At 49.7% G+C, this 18,856-nt stretch overlaps 1 protein-coding gene across 5 annotated transcripts in view; it reads left to right on the forward strand.

Annotated features, from left to right (window-relative positions):
* Positions 1-18,856, forward strand: part of dlg1 (MAGUK family member discs large 1) — a 327,017-nt gene that overhangs the window by 275,233 nt on the left and 32,928 nt on the right. For all 5 annotated transcript variants that reach the window (XM_075891144.1, XM_075891142.1, XM_075891145.1 and 2 more), the window contains 2 exons: positions 2,819-2,975; positions 4,017-4,119. In XM_075891144.1, coding sequence (XP_075747259.1) covers positions 2,819-2,975; positions 4,017-4,119 — 260 coding nt within the window. The remainder of the gene's footprint in view (positions 1-2,818; positions 2,976-4,016; positions 4,120-18,856) is intronic.

Consider the following 18,856-nt stretch of genomic DNA (forward strand, 5'->3'; position numbering starts at 1 on the left):
GCGAAACGCGGTCCGCACTGACTGTTCTCCGTGGCTCGAACGCATTCAACATCTGTTGAACGCCCTCGTTCGTGCTTGCTCGTCTTCTCCGGCGCGTGCTCGCGGCGCGCACGCGCCAATACCATCTTCCCTACGGGGTTTTCTTCTCCTCGAGGCAGGAGTCTCCCCCCCCCCCTTCCCCCCCCCCCCTCCCCGGAGACTATCGAGGCCGTTCCGCCGGACGCGCCTGGCGGCGGCGTTGCGCGCGCGCATTTTCCGTCGTTCACGTGTTTCGTCTTCCTTGTTCGATCAGTTCCCCTACTCGCGAGCGTGTCCCTTTCGTTGCGTTTTAGCCCACCCCATTTCTGCAGCGCAACGTGTCGGGACCAAGTATACGTGCGGCCCGGTGTGAGCGCAGGAGCTGCTGCTGCTGCTAGCAATCGATTTTTTCCGCGTTTCCGGTAAAAACGCGCGCCTTTCCATCTCGCTGGCACGTTCCGGCCTCCCTTTCCTTTCGGAGTAAGATGCAACGCCACAACTCTCCGTGGGCATGCCTCAGCTTCGAGATTCCGGCTTATGTATGATGTCGGTGAATCCAGGCCTCCGTGGGAACCTGGTTTTGCGATAGTCGAAGCGAAATTCCGTGTATGAGGTCTTGGCGAAACTCATGACGGCATTTGAAAGCGTTCTCTTAGAAGAAAACTGGCCTTACCGGAATGAGCCGCGTGGTTTGTCGCCGTGGTTGGATCAATGTAGCGAGTATAACGGACTGCAGATGTCGTATTTCATGCGAAACGGCAAGTTGCAGCATGATGGAGGCGGCTTCTTTGCGACTTGTTTAGAAGCAGCGTGGCGCTGATAGTGAAAATTGTAACGTTTTCACTTGTTATCTTGGTTTCATAAGTCAACATTTTATTTAGGTGTCCGAAATGCGCGAGGATAAAATATTGCTGGGAAGCTTCTTTGTAACAAATATTTAGCTCGCATTGTGTTTGGTCTGTATAGCGCTGTAAATCAAAAAAGCGCATACTGAGCATCACCTTGCCATCTTACTTAACTGGTGGTTCACTATGTTCATCGAGCTGTACAGATGCACTGCCATGGTCGTCGCCTTCGCACACTGGCGCGCTCAGATGCATATTGCCCTGTCTAGCATTGCTCAACGCACAGTTCTTCGCAAGCAAAACTTCCAGCCAGCTCTTTCTGTGCGGAGCACGGCGCGCCCATGCGCGTTGTTGTGCGTATACATTACTTTAAATATATGTAGCGACGTTCTCGAATTTATGTGCGGCCAAGGGAGAACCCAGAACAAGTGTACACACTCTCTCGCATCCTGCGTCCTACCTCGCTCAAATCTGCGCTCGTCACCCCTTTTAAGCATATTTGAAACGAAGTCACGAATCGCCTCCGAATTCCCGTAGATGCTCGTGAAATGCGCTGCACGTAACTCTTTGCTTCCGAAACCCTTGCGTTGCGCCGCTCCGTGTATGTATACGTCCGCACGCAGCCATCGCTCGTTGCGTCGGTCACGAATCCGCGTCTCTCCTCGGCTTCCTGGATTTTTTTCATTTTGCGGCTGTTCCCGCGGGAACTTTATACGCCGGACGACACGGGAGTAGCTAGTGTTTTTTCTTGTTTTTGTTGTTTTCTGCGCTTGTTCGGCTAGCGAAGCATTTATGCTCTTTGGGAATTTGATGGAGGAGAGCGGCCGTGTGTGCTGCGCCGTGATCGCTCGCTTGGTGCTTTGGTCGGCGCTGCGGCCTGTTCACTGTTGTAACGGTTTACCGTTTCGCGTGTATGTACTCGGAAAGTTAATGAGACGCGCAGGACGAAGGAGAGAAGCAGGTCTTTTGGGGATCGCGAACTGCCCGACAGCTGCATGATAAACGATCACTTCAGGAGTTTTTTTTTTTTTTTCGTCGCTACATGTGTCCATTCAACCGTGTTACTGCTTGTTTTCTTCGGCGAAAACCTCCATTCGAGAGTCGCTTGCGATATCGCTCTCGATGTAACCGCGGCGGCTCCATATTGCTCGGCAATGCGACGTTGCAATATTCGTTTCTATTTCATATGCGCACCAGAATTCGAGTGTAAGAATCAAACGTCACGACGTTTATCCGGGCTGTTTTAATTTCATGTTGCTGACTGCTTTGGTTGTATCGGCTGACTCGCGGAAAATTGTACTTTGCTCGTTATCCTTCGCGATATTCACCGTTTGCCAGGAAAAACTGTGTGGGCTTTCAATTAATGTTACATAAAAAGCACCCCGAATGAAGGAACTGGTAGAGGATGGTAAATACCTTGAATTCCGGATCAGCTGTCAATTTTGCACTCAACGACTCGTTGATGTGTGAAAACGTTCAACACACGCGATAGAAGTGAATCACTTGAAATGTTTTCTATGTTTTATACAAGGTCCTAGGTGTTTTCATTCACGGTTCGCAACCGCCATCTACTAAAAAGTAAATCAAAATTTAAAGAGAACACGAACTTCAACTCCAGCTTTGAACGCGCCTGCGCAACACGTTTCAGCCGCTAATGGGCTTTTCCATCGGGTTCTGTGTCGCCACTGAAAGTTACATGAGTACGCCCGATGAATGTAAGTGGCCCGGCCTATTACCGTTTTGCTAAGCCACCATCGCTGCTGCTGCTGCTGCTGCCGTTCTCGGTAGTTTTTGTGCACGTCTGAACGCTTCTTTCACGTGTGACGAGTGAATTAGTGTACTGTTTGTGCGTTTTGCGCTTTCTTGCGAGTGTTTTCTGTACACGCTTTGCTTATGCGGTCCGTAGTAAGCCTCAACGACTTCTCTCTCTCTCTCTCTCGCTCTCTCTGTATTAGGGAACCCCGCAAGGTAGTTCTGGCCAAGGGCCCCACGGGGCTGGGCTTCAACATCGTCGGCGGCGAGGATGGCGAGGGCATCTTCATCTCCTTCATCCTGGCTGGAGCACCCGCCGACGCAAGCGGGGAGCTGCGGCGCGGAGACCAGATACTCTCCGTAAGTACCTCTCTCTTTTTTTGATATTCTCCATAACTTCTCTTTCCGTGGATGCACCCAGGCCTTTTCTTCTTACTTTTTAAAAATATTTTTGCTCTTTCGTCTGCTGCCGTGGTGGAAATCGTAAGCGCAGCCTCAGGCAACGCGCAGCAGCGTTACCGCAGTGAATAGCTCTTCAGTGATGAAAGAAAGTGGGTACTCGCATCCGTTCGTATCAGGCGTAAAACGTACTCGTTGCATAGTTGTCGCTGCGGTATAGCACCAAAAAGCGTATATGTACGTTTCTTTTTTGTATTTTCGCATTCTTTCTCTATCCCTCTCTGTCTTTTTTTTAAATTTTTTTTTTGTCAGATGAAAAAACTAAACCGAGCTAGGCGCCGGAGTTTTTCACGGCTATAAATTAAGTCCGCAGCGTTCTCTTCACTGCACGTGCGCGACGGTTCGGTGGCACCTGCGTCGTTTTTTCTTATGAAATATCCCTCGGTGCGCGAGCATTATGTGGGGTGCGATGGCTGCAGAGGCGAGTGCATTCGCCTTCGCAGCTCCTTATCTCGTACTCCGTGCTCAGCCGGCTGGGTATGGGCTTCGAAGCACATATAGGGAAGCCCAAGGCCTTTCAGCCGCTTTCTTTGTTTCGCAAATTCGTCGGTCCGTGGTGTTCTTGCACGCGGACCAGCATACTCGTCGTTGTGGCGTGTACACACGCTCCCACTCTTTACCGGATTGCTCTCATTTTCTCCGCAACTGACTTAGCCGTGAAACGGCGTTATGTTGGTGCCTGCCTTGACAAAGTTTAAGAGTGTGTATGCTAATAGAGCTGCAAGGGGGGGGGGGGGGGGGTTAGTCGGTACGACCGTGTGAGAAACGTTAAAACCCCGTAAACTGGAAATAGATACTAATAACGCTGCGATGGCTGCTAGTTGGTTCGACTTCGTTCTGCTGGTTCCGCATGCAACTACTGATCGCGATACGTGTCTGTCGGACCTCGCATGGACTATAGCGCCTACGTCGTGGCTGATGATTCTCTCCCCTCCACCGCAGGTGAACGGCGTAGACCTTCGGCACGCGACGCACGAGCAGGCGGCGGCTGCCCTCAAGGGGGCCGGTCACACGGTCACCATGGTGGTTCAGTACAGGCCCGATGGTGAGTACTCGCTCCACAGCTCTTCTGGTCTCGCCCTTTCAGCCCCGGTAACTACACTGACCGCTCCCGGACATTCCTGCCGTGTCGTCAAGTGCCGTATTCTTTCCATAGTTTCGCTGCCCGTATAGTCTTCTGTATACGCGTCACTTTGTAGCATTCTCTATAGGCCATGCGCTTAATTAATTAGCGTGAGACACTGCGCAAACCTTTGCTGAGCGTGGTTGCCAGTCCATCGCGTCTGGACGACCACGTTATCTTCGTCGACGTATACACAACGTGTCTTTTTTTCTTTCTTATATGGTGCGAATTCATTTGATCATCTATGTTTCTTGTAGCGCAGGGACTTCTTTGTATTACTTAATTTTTTACCTGTAATACTCAACTACGCAGCCCGTGTATGCTCTGATTTAATTGAAATTATAAGGGAAAACTGCGCGGCACGATGTCTTCTGAGTGTTTCGAGCAATTATCGCGCACAACTCTGGCCTTATTATTGTTTGTTTAGCCTTAAATTAAAACCGTGAAGGTTCTCGGCCTTATTTTTACATACTAAAATTTCGCATGATCTTCGGTTCATGTCAGTGCGAAGACGGTGCCAAGAAAAAAAAAATGCGAACGTAACAAACCCTGATATAGTTATGCGCTTAACACAAGTATTCTATTCACTCGTTATGCGTCGTAAGGTTTTGATCGTATTAGCGTGCGACGTAAGTGCGCTGATATCTGGCTGGACAGAGAAACGGAATTTGCATCCATTTCTCTTTTTCGTAATGACTTTCATTTTTTTCTGTGGTGAACAGAATGATGACCACATGTTGCCGTTGCGTACTTCGTTAGGCCTTCTTGTATTGGCGGACCACTCGACGCTCTCTTAGTTTCGACGGGAAATAGACAGCCGTCTGGGAATGCTGAGCCGGAGCAACGACTTCAATTTGTATACACGAGTAATACTGGCCAGAGCCCTCTAAGACAGAAGCCCTAGCAAAATCGGAATCTCCGCTTGAATAACTATCCAATTTTCCTCGGCCCGCCGCGTGGCAATTTTACGCGCTGTGAAGGGTGAATCGCTGATTGTCGTGGCGACGACAATGTCCGACGAGGCGTGGCCGCTGGCAAGGCAGCAGCCTCGTTATCTGCATCTGACAGGCCCGCGCATCAATGCAACGATCGCCACGGACAGCATCACCCCCTTTTCCTTACCCGTATCTGTTTACTGTATCGCACGCTGCATGACATTTCGTGTTTATATCTTTCATCTTTCTCTCTTTCTCTCCATCAATTTGTTTGTTTCGTAAGCATTCGCAGTCTCCTTGTAAAGGTTGTCGTTACAGGGGGCGAGGTAGAGAGCTGAGTCTTCGAGGAGAAATTGAGCGCTCCTTTTCTTTTTACGCGACTCTTGCGAAAGTAGTCGCTCCTCAGTGCACCGAAGCAGTGCGAAAAAGCCCGTCTTTCTTTCGCGCGTTCGCCGAGGGAAGGAAGGCGCGCTTTCGTTGTCTTCTTGCCTATTGATGGCCGGTGACCATTTGGCGACGGCCCGCTGACGGACGCTGCGGCAACACCTTTTCAGGTCTCATCGCCTCGTCGCCATTTCCTTTCTCGCTGTTCCTTTCGCTCCTGACGACTACGCCCTGCGCCCCAGACATCTTTCAGGAGGAGCGCCTCTCTCTCTCTCTCTCTCTTTCTCTCATGTGTCCTCCTTTCCACTGCCGCATCACGGTAATAGCGCTGCGCCAGCGAACCGCCACACCTGCTGGTGCTGGTGCCGCACAGACGATAGTGCCGGCGATGCTGAAAGTTTCATCGCCAGTGCCTGTTTTCATTGGCACCACGGCAGGCCTCGTGCATTGTTTTGCTAAGTGCGAGATGAAGATAACAGCGATTCGTCGTCGTGGGCCTATTTTTAATGTATTGGGCCAAATGGGGCGCAGGGGGAGCTGACCGCAAGGAATACATGCATATATTATGGACGAGGGTAGTCATATTTGCTAATTTATTATTTTTTTATTTTATTTCGCATACATCTTGAGCGGTAGCGTTTAACGAAATGGCGTTATAGTCGGTCCTTCCCAGGCGCCGGCATTCGAGAAAGCGAGGATGGTTAGTGAAGTACGATAATTCGCTATGTTGAGCAAATGAAAAGACTGCTCAATATTCCTGGCATTTTTTGTTTTTATTTTTATTTTACGCTGGTATGGCAGCGCTACTCTTAATGAACGCAGAAAAAAAGAAAAGCGGTCTCGGCGTCATTGCAGTACGCCTCAGCGGCATCGTCATCTGCATGATCTCGTGGTTGCTGCGCTTGGCCATAGAGTTTCCTAATATACGCTAGAGGGAACTCTGGCGCTAGCGTTTATGGGAACTGCAACACACGGGCGCTTCAGTGAGCATGGGAATGATGGGTAGTACACACATCTGTCTAATCTTCGTACTTCTGGCCTGCTTTTGGCTTCGTGTGTGTTCGTGTGGCTTAGAGCTGTTTTCTCACGAAACAAAAATTAGCAAATGTTCAGCGGTTGCGCTTCATGCCTTATTCTTTTACACTAACCTTTCCAAATCGGGTCACAAAGTTCAAAAAAGTTTCAATCTTTCCAAACAACACCGAAACAATGCAATAAACGAAGCCGCAAGTATGATTCGCCACCCGCAAGTACGAAGATTGACCAAAATGTGTGTACTACCCATCATTCCCGTGGTCGCTGACCGATCACAGCGACAGAGTCCCCTTTAATTAATTTTAGGAAACTCTATGCGCTTGGCTACAGTGTATACGCTGTAGCTTGGCCGAACGCTACTGACCGCCGTCCGTTTTCTCGAGTTCTCCGCCAATGAACCTCAATAAAGAAAAAAAGAAATAAGTTGGGGAGGGTGGGGGGTGCTCATATCAGCGCAAACCACTAAAGGATAATTTTCAAAGCGTAACGATAGCATCCGAGGGGGCTTGCTTTGCTAACTTTGCTGTCCGGGGCACTTTATTTCTTAGCGCTGTCGCTTAATACCTCGATGCGATGTGGAGCTTTGCGTGAGGTCTGCTATGCCACGTTTTTGGACTAGGCCTGTGTTCCAAAGCATATATTACAAGCTTGGTTAAAACTGTCGGCTGGTTCGGTCCAGCTTTCTCGGACATGTCTAGCCATTCACGCGCACTTTGATGCGAAGAACCCAACAGAGGCTTACTTAATCTCTCGTTCATTGTGTCTTCAATAGTGTAGAATTGCCATTCACCTTGGTGTTTTGCTCAGTTCTGTATTTTGTTAGATTTTATTAGCTCTCTAGACAAGCACTTTTTGAATTGCAGTCGCGCAATTCCGACGAAAGGATGGTCCCTGTTTCTTTTTCTCTTCTCGTGTTTTTTCTTTAGTTTTATTTCTACAGGGGGAATTTAATTCAGTAGTCAGTGAATATTATCTATTTACGCTCAGAATCGTATGTGCGCCTCATTGTATGCGCGCCTTGACTTGTCTGGCGATACGTCAAAACTTTTTTCTTTTTTTTTTTTTGAGCAATGGAAGATGAAGAAGCTTGGCTGCATTTCAAGTAACTGCTGAGAGGAAGCGACCAGCGGGGCCATTGTCGAGAGTCCCTTTCGCCGGCAAACTGTTTTGCATTTCTGAAGGAAGTGATTACTTCCTGTTAAATATTAACGGTGTGCACCGCAGCCGTGGTCTAACGGTTAGGGCGTCCGACTCGGCTGCGGGAGGTGGCACGTTCGAAACCCACCGCCGGACACCCACCGGTAAAATTGGGTACAAGCGCACGCCCGGCCAGGCGCCCGGCTTTTTTCAGGGTGTTGCGCTTGGGGGAAGCCTCGCAAACCCCGCTAAGCCCTTAGGGGCGAAAACGCAGTTTCGAACGCAAACCTAGCCTGCAAAGGTGGTTCTTGACGTGGTCTCCACGTGGATGACCTTCGGGTCGGTTAAAACTACGAGTTCACCAGGTCACGCATCCGTGCGTCATGGCAAACACAGAGAGAATTGTTTCTCAAACTCGCGAAAGCGTACAAAGCGTTCCTACCACAGAACCAGTGAAGTGTGATTCTGTTATTCCGTCAGAGTGGCCGCGGGGCTATACAAACGTCGAGCTTTACCTTTAAGTCATTTCTGTTTTATTCAACGTTCCGTATAGTTCTTCGTTATGTAAATCGAGGTAGCATATATTTCGCTTATCACTATAGAATTCGACTCTTGCATTCTCCGAATATTTGTATTCCTATCTTACTACTGTTGCGCACAATCCAAATGGCGTAAGAATAACTGTTCATTTGGGCTAACTTGTGCCCGAAAATTAATGGAAAATGTAGCGGCGCTTCTAACAGGCGATCAGCAAAAGGAATCAATCTCCGAGCAGCCCTCGAGCGGTGCACCACTTCTTTTTCGTCGAAATCCCACGCTGAGGAGGCGCGCGCCGTCACGGCCTTTTCTTGTTTCATCATCGGGCCGCTCGTCTCTTGGGGGGCGGGCGCACGAACTAGCGCGCGTAGTTTAAATACTGCGTTTGTCTTGCGTCACTATTATCTAATTGCAAGAAAGGTGGTGACCGCTTGGATGGAACAGCGGTTGCGTTGCGTACGTGGTTTTACGGGATCCGCAGGTTGCGAGTTCGATCCTGGTGGGGGCGGTCGCACTTCGGTGAAGGCGAAATGGTAGAGGACCGTGTTTACTGGGCGACGTCGGTGCGCGTTAAAGAACTCCAGATGGTCCAGCCGTCCACTACGGCGTCTCTCATCATAATTTCGCGGTTTTGTAACGTATAAGACCTCAGACTTATTATTATTATTATTATTATTATTATTATTATTATTATTATTATTATTATTATTATTATTATTATTATTATTATTATTATTATTATTATTATTATTATGAAAGTTCGTTTAAAAGACCGTTACAAACACGCGAAGATCATTGCTCGCAGTGTTCCAGGGCCCAGCTTTGTGCCGTAAACTGCGTTCCGCTTCATGATATATGCTGCTCGAAACAGTGTATGTAGTCGATGGAGCGTCCAAAGGCCTTTGAAGAGAAGGGATATTGCACGAATGCGGTTTCCATAACGACTGATCGCAGGCCGCCTGAAAAGGGCACGTCAGCTGCGTGTATAGCCTTCAATCTCTCAACAACAGAACAAAGTCGTTTGCCGCACGTGCCTACCATGGTTATTTCGTGCCCGCCGATCCGATTGAAAGCGCAGCAGGAACGATTTTTTTCAATTTTTTTTCTCTCTCTCTTCTTTTATTCAAGGCACGCGCCAGGCATCCAGCACCCGCACGACACGCCTTCGTGACTTTAGCAGCGACTTGTGTGCATGCCGCGCACGATAAAAGCAGTCGATACTGGCTGTGCTGTCAGCTCACGCGCTCTGAATAGAAAGGAAGGAGAGGGTACTCTGTTTTGGGAGTCAGGAGACTCCCTTGACTCTGTTCAAAAGAAGTCTGCGTATATTACTCTCTTTAAAGAGCGCCTGAACTCTCTTCGGTGATCGTTGTACTCTCGTCGGAGACTCGTGGGACCCTGAAGAAAGTTAACTGCATCTCTTTAAACGGACTCATATTACGTAGCAAGGCAGGACTCACAAGGAGAAATAACTCTTTTTTCTCTCTTTTTTTCCCCTAGAGAGAGTACGGACGTACGTACCCCCACTTTCGTTATATGGCCGCAGTCGGCCGAATAATCGGCGTTTGCGGAGAGCCTTGCAGCCAACGTGCTTCGGGGTTTAAGCCGACGGCATTTGGGATTGGTAGGTATGCCGCGGAACGAGCTCTCGCTTCGCGCCCTCTTTGCTTATGGCATACGCCGAAATAAAACCTATTCGACTACGTTTGCGGTTTTCTTTCGTGCTTCCTCGGAAAGATCGCGCCGTGCACAGTGCATAAACTCGCACATTACGCGCCTGCTCGACTCTGGAAGTGCTTTCAGACGATGCAGTTGAGGAAGACCGCGAGCGTCGCGACGGTCATCGTGTATGAGGGCAGGCACGCTGCGGTGTTGCGCTTCCCGTACGATATCCTTTTGCGCTGTCGTAAAGACGGCTTATTACACGGCGCTGGCCACCCTTGCGGGAGGACCTTGCATTTCCTGCAGACGGCCGCGCCTCGGATGCTTTTTATAACTCGCGCACGCGTTCTCTGGTGGTTGGTATACATGAGAGTTTGTTTGTCCTGTCCTCGTCTAAGCCCGTGGGCGTGGAACGGTATATCGTATGACGAGCTATTCGTAACGTCATCTTGCGAGGTTTTTTTTTTTTTCTCTTTTTTTTTTCAAGAGCTCGTCCGTGTTCGCTGTATGTTGTAACTGCGTCAGAGTGCGCGCTTGCGTTCTGCATAGAATGATTTAGCAATTGTAGAGCCACAAGAATACGAAAAGCGCGCTAAGGCAACGGCGAGTAATGCGATAGGGTGGATTCGCTGTCTACGAGGCCATTATTATTGATCGAAGATAAATGACAGCTTCGCGTGATTTCTTGGCGTGCTCGCGCACATTCAACTCCATCGTAGTATTTTTCTTTCTCGCAAAGGCTAGTTTTTTTAAAATAAGGCTGATATATTTGTTTCGCTTTTATCTTATGCTTCAACGTTCATTGGCGTATGTGCAGTACTGAGCGCAAGCTGTTTGAGTGCGAGAAACACACCCGCAACAGGCGATGCAACGACGAAAGGTCACGTCGCTTACGTAGGGCGATTCTAAGGCATATATTGGAAATATTTGTGCCGAACAGTACGTTAAGAGCGACTTCGCGACCAGAATCCAGGGAACGTGACTAATACCGTAAGCGTCACCTATCTATCTATCTATCTATCTATCTATCTATCTATCTATCTATCTATCTATCTATCTATCTATCTGTCTGTCTATCTGTCGATCTATCTATCTATCTATCTATCTATCTATCTATCTATCTAGCTATCGATCTGTTGATCTATCTATCTATCTATCTATCTATCTATCTATCTATCTATCTATCTATCTATCTATCTATCTATCTATCTATCTATCTATCTATCTTATCATGATATTCCGTGTCTTCCTGTCACTATCAGTGAATCGTCACCAGCCGAAAAATGAAAACGTTTTGTGTATGTCTTCTTCTATGACGCCGGGGGGGCCAAGGCGTTGCCGCTGAGGTCCGTGCGCGTGACAGCTGCCGCCGATTGCCCGTGCCGCCGCCCTTGATCAGAGGGCGTTCGTTGTTCCGACCATATGGCTGCCGCCGACGCATTCCACACTCGATTTGCCGCCCCATTTTATAGCTCCGTTTCTTTCTCGCCGTGTTTAATTTTTTTATCTCCCGAACGCGTCCTCGCACCATTCGTTACCGTGTCCGCCACACTGCCACATCTCTGCTTCGCATCTTCCTGAACGAGCGCACAATGCGCTGATGAAGCGCACGCGCCTGCAGACCCTATTTAGGGGAGTTGCTCATGCAGCGTGCCGAGTCCCTTTCTTCTCGCCTCGCTTCCTTTGTCTGTCCGCCCCTTCTGAAGAGGGATCGTTGTTTCCCGGGGACGCGCTCTTTTATTTATCGTCCTCCTCGTAACGTGTGGCATTTACAAGAGCCACTGTATGAGTGATCTTTTTTTTTTTTCATTTCGGGGTGTCCTAGTGAGCATGTCGCCGTGGTATATTCTCGCGCCTCATTTCAAAGGACTGTTATTAGGCGTTGCCAGGAAATTGAAAGAGCAAAAAATAGTGATGGAGAGAGAAGAGGGGTGGAGGAAGACAATGAGATTAACTAGACTACGCCTGGTTCGCTACCTTAAATATGATGAGGGGATTAAGAGACCAAGAGAGAGAGAGAAAGAAAGAAACCATCAGTGTTCATATTTCACCACACACATAAACACAGTGAACACCTGGGCATTAGCGAGTCTCCGGAAGACATATACTGAGCTTGCTGAGTTGTCCTCGCATGCGAAAAATGTGCTGCAGGTCCACGTACGAGAGTGCTGTAGTAGCTCAGGCACGCGCATTATTCGTGGGCCGGGGCTCTCTCTCTCTGTCTCTCTCTCTCTTCTTTCTAGCACTTTAACGAGTCGTGATGTCTGCGTAGTGAGCCGTGCAACTAGGTATATTTGGTGTAATGTTAAGAAATATAAAACGGTGCTGTGTATTAACGAGTGAACGGTTTCAACAAAAAGAAAATTAAGTCGGGTAGATCGCGTATAATGCTTACCAATAACTGGCTGTGTGTTGAAGTCGTGTGGCTATAACGATTGAGAAGCCAGAAAAAAAAAAATATTTTGCTCACTGTGTGGACACAATCCAAAATCTCTTAAAGGGCGGCCCGCAAAACTTCACATCGAATCGGCATAGGTCGAAGAATTTGCTCATAAACAAGATGCTTTAGTATTTACCGCATTATAAACAACTCCGCTTACGCCCATGGCCTTAGTTTATTCAAGACTGTATGGTGTGTTTTCTCGCTTTGTACCTTATATATGTTTACGTGGACAGCTTAGTGGTGTATGTGACACTGGTTTTGGACGTCGCGGAAAAGAAGTGTTTGCTTCGCAATGTACGAAAGAAACGTTTTACACTGCAGGCGAGCTTCGAAAACGACGACGTGTTCCTATAGGGCTCTCGCCAGTCAGGAAGAAAGTTCATTGACATTTCTGTGAGACGTGGCATTCGACATCTAGTGACGCACTTTTGATGAGAGTGCATGCGATTATCAGGAGGAACAGTAGCCAGAAGCTCGTATATACTAAGCTAACGCCCTGTTAAGGCGTTTATTAGCCGGCCCACAGCGAGCAAGCACAATGGCGACAGTAACGGCCAAGCACGGGCTCTCAGCGCGAGCGGCGTCCTTGTTGGGTAGCCCCACTAGAAGGTACTCAAGAGTTCGACCCATTTCATAGTTCGGAGGCTTCGCTACAATTACCCCGGAGTCGAAGAGGGAGCCGCCTGGCGACCTAACAGCTTGTTATTATGAGCGGGTCATAATAAGCCTTCAGGCGCACCACGTTGACGATGTCTCGCCCACGGCGGCGCATGTCCGAAGATTGTTCAACGGGTTCGATCAGATAGTTGATCCCGCCCCCCGTCCCTCCTCACTCAGGACTATGTAGAATATATTCTGCACGCGTGATAAAATCGGGAAACTCGCAGTCATGTAGAATGGTGTCATCTGGCGCTTCAGGGTGGGGTTAATTAAAAACCGATGAGCGAGGCGGTTCATCCTGCGGTGGACCCGAAATACGACGATGGCGATGATTATTGTAACGTTGAAATGCATAGCAGAAAGTACGATGTTTTAAAACTTCTGGCGCAACTTGATGAAGCATTCCGACGAGCTGTCTATAGATTTACGATTCTGAACATGCGCAGTAGGTTCAGCCTGCGCTGTAAATAGCGTTTCGTCACCGCCAGATGCGCAGTCACTCGATCGTCCGAGTTACCCAGCGGGATCGTATCGGTTTACTAATTAATGCAGCTCCGTGCTCAATGGCTTCCGACTTCCGTCCGGCTTCAGACCGCCCGCTTTCCTCTTTTCCTGTTGCGGACGTCCGTAGCTGAAATTCGGCGAACTTTATCCTCCTGTTTATGGCTTCGCTCCACTAAAGCCTCGCTCCACTGCACCACTAGTTCAAACTATAGCATTTAGTTAACCACACTGCCCAGTTCCCCTCCCCCTGCTCTCTCTCTCTCTTTCGTCCTGCGCACTACTCGGCCCCACTTCCGGCATGATGCGTGCCGTGTCTCTTTGTTAAATGAACGATGCACCTCCATTTGCTTGCGTTTGTATGCCGTCAGTTTAGCGCTCGGGAACAGTAAACTGGGCTACTGTGGCCGGTAACAACTTAAGGAAGAAAAATATCTAGGCACTGCCCAGCGTCACCGCTGTCTCTGCAAAACATATATAAAGAGTTGATGAAGGCTGGTAGGTTAGCCAGAAGGCATCCGTTATTGCACTATGCGGTAGGGAAATGGGCGACTGGAAAGAAAATAGAGCAAGAAAGAAAGATAGTTTGGGTATAATTTACCCATCCAATTACGTTCGCTAATTGCACAGCTTTGACAGTATTTCGCGTTCATTTTTCGTACGGATATACGATTGCGCTTCTTGGTTTAAATGGAATCCCTGGCAAACTTTGTCAGGGATTATGTCATCGTTTGTGAGGCAGAAGTAATATTTCCGTCAGAAACGATGAACGTATGTTGTGCCTGCAGAGTTTTCATTAGCGAAGAGAAGGTACTTAACGCTTCGAATGATAATCAACAAGCTGGCACGGCTATGTTACAGCGTGGATGGGCAGGGGCACTGCAGTTCTGTGCGTGAAGCTTGTTATTTTTCCTGCATGTTCTATAGACGATAATAATATCTGCGTTTTACGTTTCAAAACCACGATATTATTATGAAATATACCGTTTTAAAGGGCTCTGGAAATTTTGATCTTCTGAGGTTTTTTAACGCGCGATGACATTGCACAGTGTGCGGGCGTAGGTTGTAAATGACTGTTGTAGTACACGCGTCTCTTTATCCATTATCCAGCCGCCCGCGCGTCATCCACTGTGGACTGTGGATTTGTCAACACACTTCAGTCAAGATTGGTTACATTCCCAAATCAGCAAAGCTTATTTTCTTAGCTTTTCGTTGCCCCCTCCGCTCGCATTTCGATTGATTGATTGATTGATTGATTGATTGATTGATATGTGGAGTTTAACGTCCCAAAATCACGATATGATTATGAACGATGCCTTATTGTGGAGGGTTCCGAAAAATTCGACCACCTGGTTATCTTTGATGTGCACCCAAATCTGCTCGCATTTCGAGTGTAAAATTTTCCAGTGAAACTAGGCTTTTATATTAATTTTGCTTGATGCTAGACTTTTTCGAGCGTTCGAAATTTCAGGTCAAAAACTGGTTACGTCCTTCCGCCGAACGTGCGCTCGACATGCGGCACCCGTGAGAGAGAGGGAGAGAGAGAAATAACTTTATTGGGTTGAAAAAGAAGGAATTTAGGAGCTAGATGGTTGGGGCCCCATGTCCAAGGCTCCACTGGCTTGCGCCGCCTGCCGGACGTGGTCCAGGAGTGCCAGTTGCGTCTCCGGGTCCGAGCTAGCGAGGAGTGCCTCCCATTGCTCCAAAGAGTTTTCCATTCTATACTTACGCTGTAAGCGATCAAGTTCATTTGGCCGTTTAGCACAACTCCACGAGATATGGTAAAGGGTCGGTGGCGAGTCACGACAGCACGGATTATCGCGCCCATACAAAGTTGGATGAATTTTGTGCGGTCGTAATAAACTTGGATAAACTTCCGTTTGAATTTTACGGAGGTCTATGGCGTCTTCCCCTTTAAGAGATTTGTGGGGGGCGCCATATTTCTGGCGCGTGCATGTGAGGTTCTTCGAATGGCAAGTTTTGGAAGCTGAATATTTCGTCTCGCCGCCTCTCGCTCGTTTTAGCGGAAGGTCAAACATGACACTCCATATGCGTTCCTCGTTGTTTCGTGAGAAATCAGAGTGAGCTTGTCTATAGCTTCCTTTTTTTCGTCATTATTATCTGTGTGTGTGTGTGTGTGTGTGTGTGTGTGTGTAATGCGTAAGTTAACGCTTGTAGCACGTGTGGAAGAAGACGCTTGCAGCGCCGTTTCGGCAGTTATTTGCGGTCGCTATTCCCAAGATGGCCGATTGACGTGGGTGGCAGATTCCGAGAAGTGCGTAACTAAGCCTTCCGTACATGGTGATTGCTTTAGGTGGTAGTTATTTTAGTCGCTTCCCGCGCATCGCTCGAATGCGCAAGGAACGGTCGTGTCGTATCCGAGAGCAAAGCGTTTAGTGCCATTCTATGCGCACGCTCAGAATCCAATCGCCGATCGACCGCGTGCCGAGAAGTTGCAAAATGCCCCTTTTGGTAAGAACACATGCGGTGCCCGAACCGCGTTCGGTTGCTCGTATGGTGTCCTCGGTCAACATCAACGCGTAATATTTGGCATACCATCGGTCTCTCTCAATCACACGCACGCCACACAGCTATCAATGGCCGTTTTCTTTTGCGAGTTTTTTAATGCTTGCTTCATAACTTCAATACTCATTAAAAAGTAATTTTTTATCAGAACCTGGACGTGATTGTTCCGCGAGTGGATATATACATTACCAGGTGGCATTGACTCATTTCCGCTGTTTCCGAGCTCTTGTACTCCAATGCCGGTTGACGTACCGGGGCACCAGTCGCTATGCTCCTTGAGCTGAAGAAGCAGCAAAATGCTCCGCGCTGTGTATATACGGGGTGTGCTTGTGGACAGTGCAATTGGTGTCTCCGTGTTTGGAATGGGTCGAGCGAGCGCCGGCCCAATCATTCAGTCGGTTGCCTCCCAACGCGGTCGCCCGAGCATGAGGGGGCCACCTCTCCGTTCGCTTCGTCCTGTTCGCCGCCGCTCGATGCCCGCGGAAGGAAAGGAGATGCACCTTTTGCGAGGTGCGCGTCTAACGCGAAAAACCAGTGTCGCGAAAAAAAGGAAGCGGTGGAATCGATGCTCACTCCCGGCTCTCCCTATTCAATCGAGCGGCCCAATAGCGGGCGAAATCGAGCCGCTATATCGGACCGCGATGCGACGTGTTTCTCCGCTAATTGACTCTGACGCCTAGCTGGGCGCGCTTTTATTCGCTCGTTATGCTTAACGGCGATGTCTCGGAGTCGTATAGTTGCACCCTTGAATCTTGCATATGCATCGCGTGTTACCGAGTATATACACGCTTCCTCCTTCACGAGCCCCGCCGTGCCGTCGGTGCACAAGAGACAGTGCCCGGGGCGCCTATTAGCTCGTCCTCGCATGAATCTTTGAACGAGCCGGCTTGACGCCAGAAGGCAGCGGGCGGCAGGCAAGTTACACCGGCGGCGGCGCGCGCGTATACGGCGGGGGAACCTAGCGCGCGGCGTCCGCCCCTACCGCCGACAACGCATGCGCCCGATCGATCCGAGCGGACTCGGGCGCCTCTCCTCCCCTCCGGGTCGAGTCCCGGCGACGCTTCAGACACGCGGCACAGCCCATCAAGCCGGCCGGCCGGCTACCGGTGACTTCGACGAGCGTGCTTTTTTCGTGTCGAAAAGTTCTGGACGCCGGCGGTGGAGTTCGTACGGCGTCGCGTTCGCACGCTCGCTTAGCGTGGGCGTGCGTGCGTGTGTGTGTGTGTGCTTGCGTGTGCGTGCAGTTCCTTGGCGTGCGCTGCCACGTTCAGTTGTGTCGTTTCCGACTGAGGACCCCGCGGTTATGCCGAAGGGGAGCTTCTTGCACTGGACCAGTAGCATTCGTCGACCGTCGTCTTCGCCCACGTCCTGCCGTCGCTGTCTTCGGGGAGGAGGCAGCGCCTGTTCATCCGTCGTCGTCGTCGTCGCCTACGTTGCATGTCGCCGCGTATAGACGCCTAGTCCTGGAAACCCGGCGAGCGTCGTCGTCCCGTGGTCGCGCGTGAGGCTCAAATGCCCGCGCCACGCACCCTGTGCGGTGAGCCCCGGATTGTCACCACCACCCTTCTTCTTCTTCTCCCGCGTCGTTTGCATTCTCCTCCCGCGGCGCCACGCTGAGTCAGACATAAAGCCACGCGTCGCTGACAGCGAGCGCACAGACCCGTGGCCTTCGGAGTCGCGTGTGGAAACCCTCGGTGCGGCTCCCTTTGTCGCGCGCGGGAATCGGGAGCACCGTGCCTGCCAGGCGCGCTGCCGGTGGGGAACCGTCTGCTGCACTAAGAGGGAAGCTTCGCCTAGCAAATTGTGCGTAAGGGGAGTGCTTTCGCATGCGGTTCACTGGCAGGATTCTCTTTTTCTTTCTTTCGCCAGTGCTTCTAAGCTGGAAGCCGTGGCTTCTTGGGTCAGTGCGCACTTTGTGCCCGCACTTCTTCCCAATCGAAAGTATAGATTTGGCTATCCAATGTTTGGGCGGGGAAATCGGGCCCTTGCAGATGAGTGCAAGGATTTTGAAGGGACGGGGTACGCAAATATTCTATTGTTTATCCAAAGGCGCCATACGAGACGCTTTCTAATAGACGACATTCAGGCGCTCAAGGATCGAGAAGTCGCTATTAAGCCGTCGCGATGTCCCAAGTCGTGGTACGGTGCTGGATTGCTTACCTGAAAAAGGTGCGTTCGATCCCGGCGGCGTTCGCAGTACGATGGAGGTGAAGCGCTACGGGCCCCTGTAATGTGGGACGTCAGTGCACGTTTAAGAACCGCAGCTGATCGGTATTATTCACTACGGTGTACTATATACCCTGAGTCGGTTTTTAGTTTAAACCCCATAAACCATCAAACCTATACCAAAGAACTTCGAACGTTTTATTGCGATAGCAATTATATGGACACTCTTGGCTGGATTTTTCCGTCGGCGTCATTCACCGTATACCTATACGTGTCTATAATATGGAAACGCAGGAAAGAAAAATAATTTAGAAAAAGACTCCGGCGTGCGGAATCGAACCTCCGACCTCCGAATTGTTAGTGCGAGGTGTTAGCCAATGAGCTACGATCTCCTTCAACGGTCGAACGGCAAGCTATTCATATCTATACCACTTACCGCTGGCTATGGGCGTCGCTTAGGAACTACTGTCGTGTTTTCATCACTACCAGCGAGATGGCGCAATGAGCGCGCGTCGCCAGATCGTCACGACGCGGTGGCGCGCGCTCTCATCCCACGCGTTACTTTACCCCGTGGAGAGGCGACGCTCTCGCGGTGGGGACAATCGTAAACCTTGGGCTTTCATCGGAACGATTTTGTTGTAGTTGCCGGGCGCAAAATGGTCACCGCACTCGT

Source organism: Rhipicephalus microplus, chromosome 1, assembly GCF_043290135.1.
Source record: "Rhipicephalus microplus isolate Deutch F79 chromosome 1, USDA_Rmic, whole genome shotgun sequence".
In the NCBI taxonomy this organism is placed as follows: domain Eukaryota; kingdom Metazoa; phylum Arthropoda; class Arachnida; order Ixodida; family Ixodidae; genus Rhipicephalus; species Rhipicephalus microplus.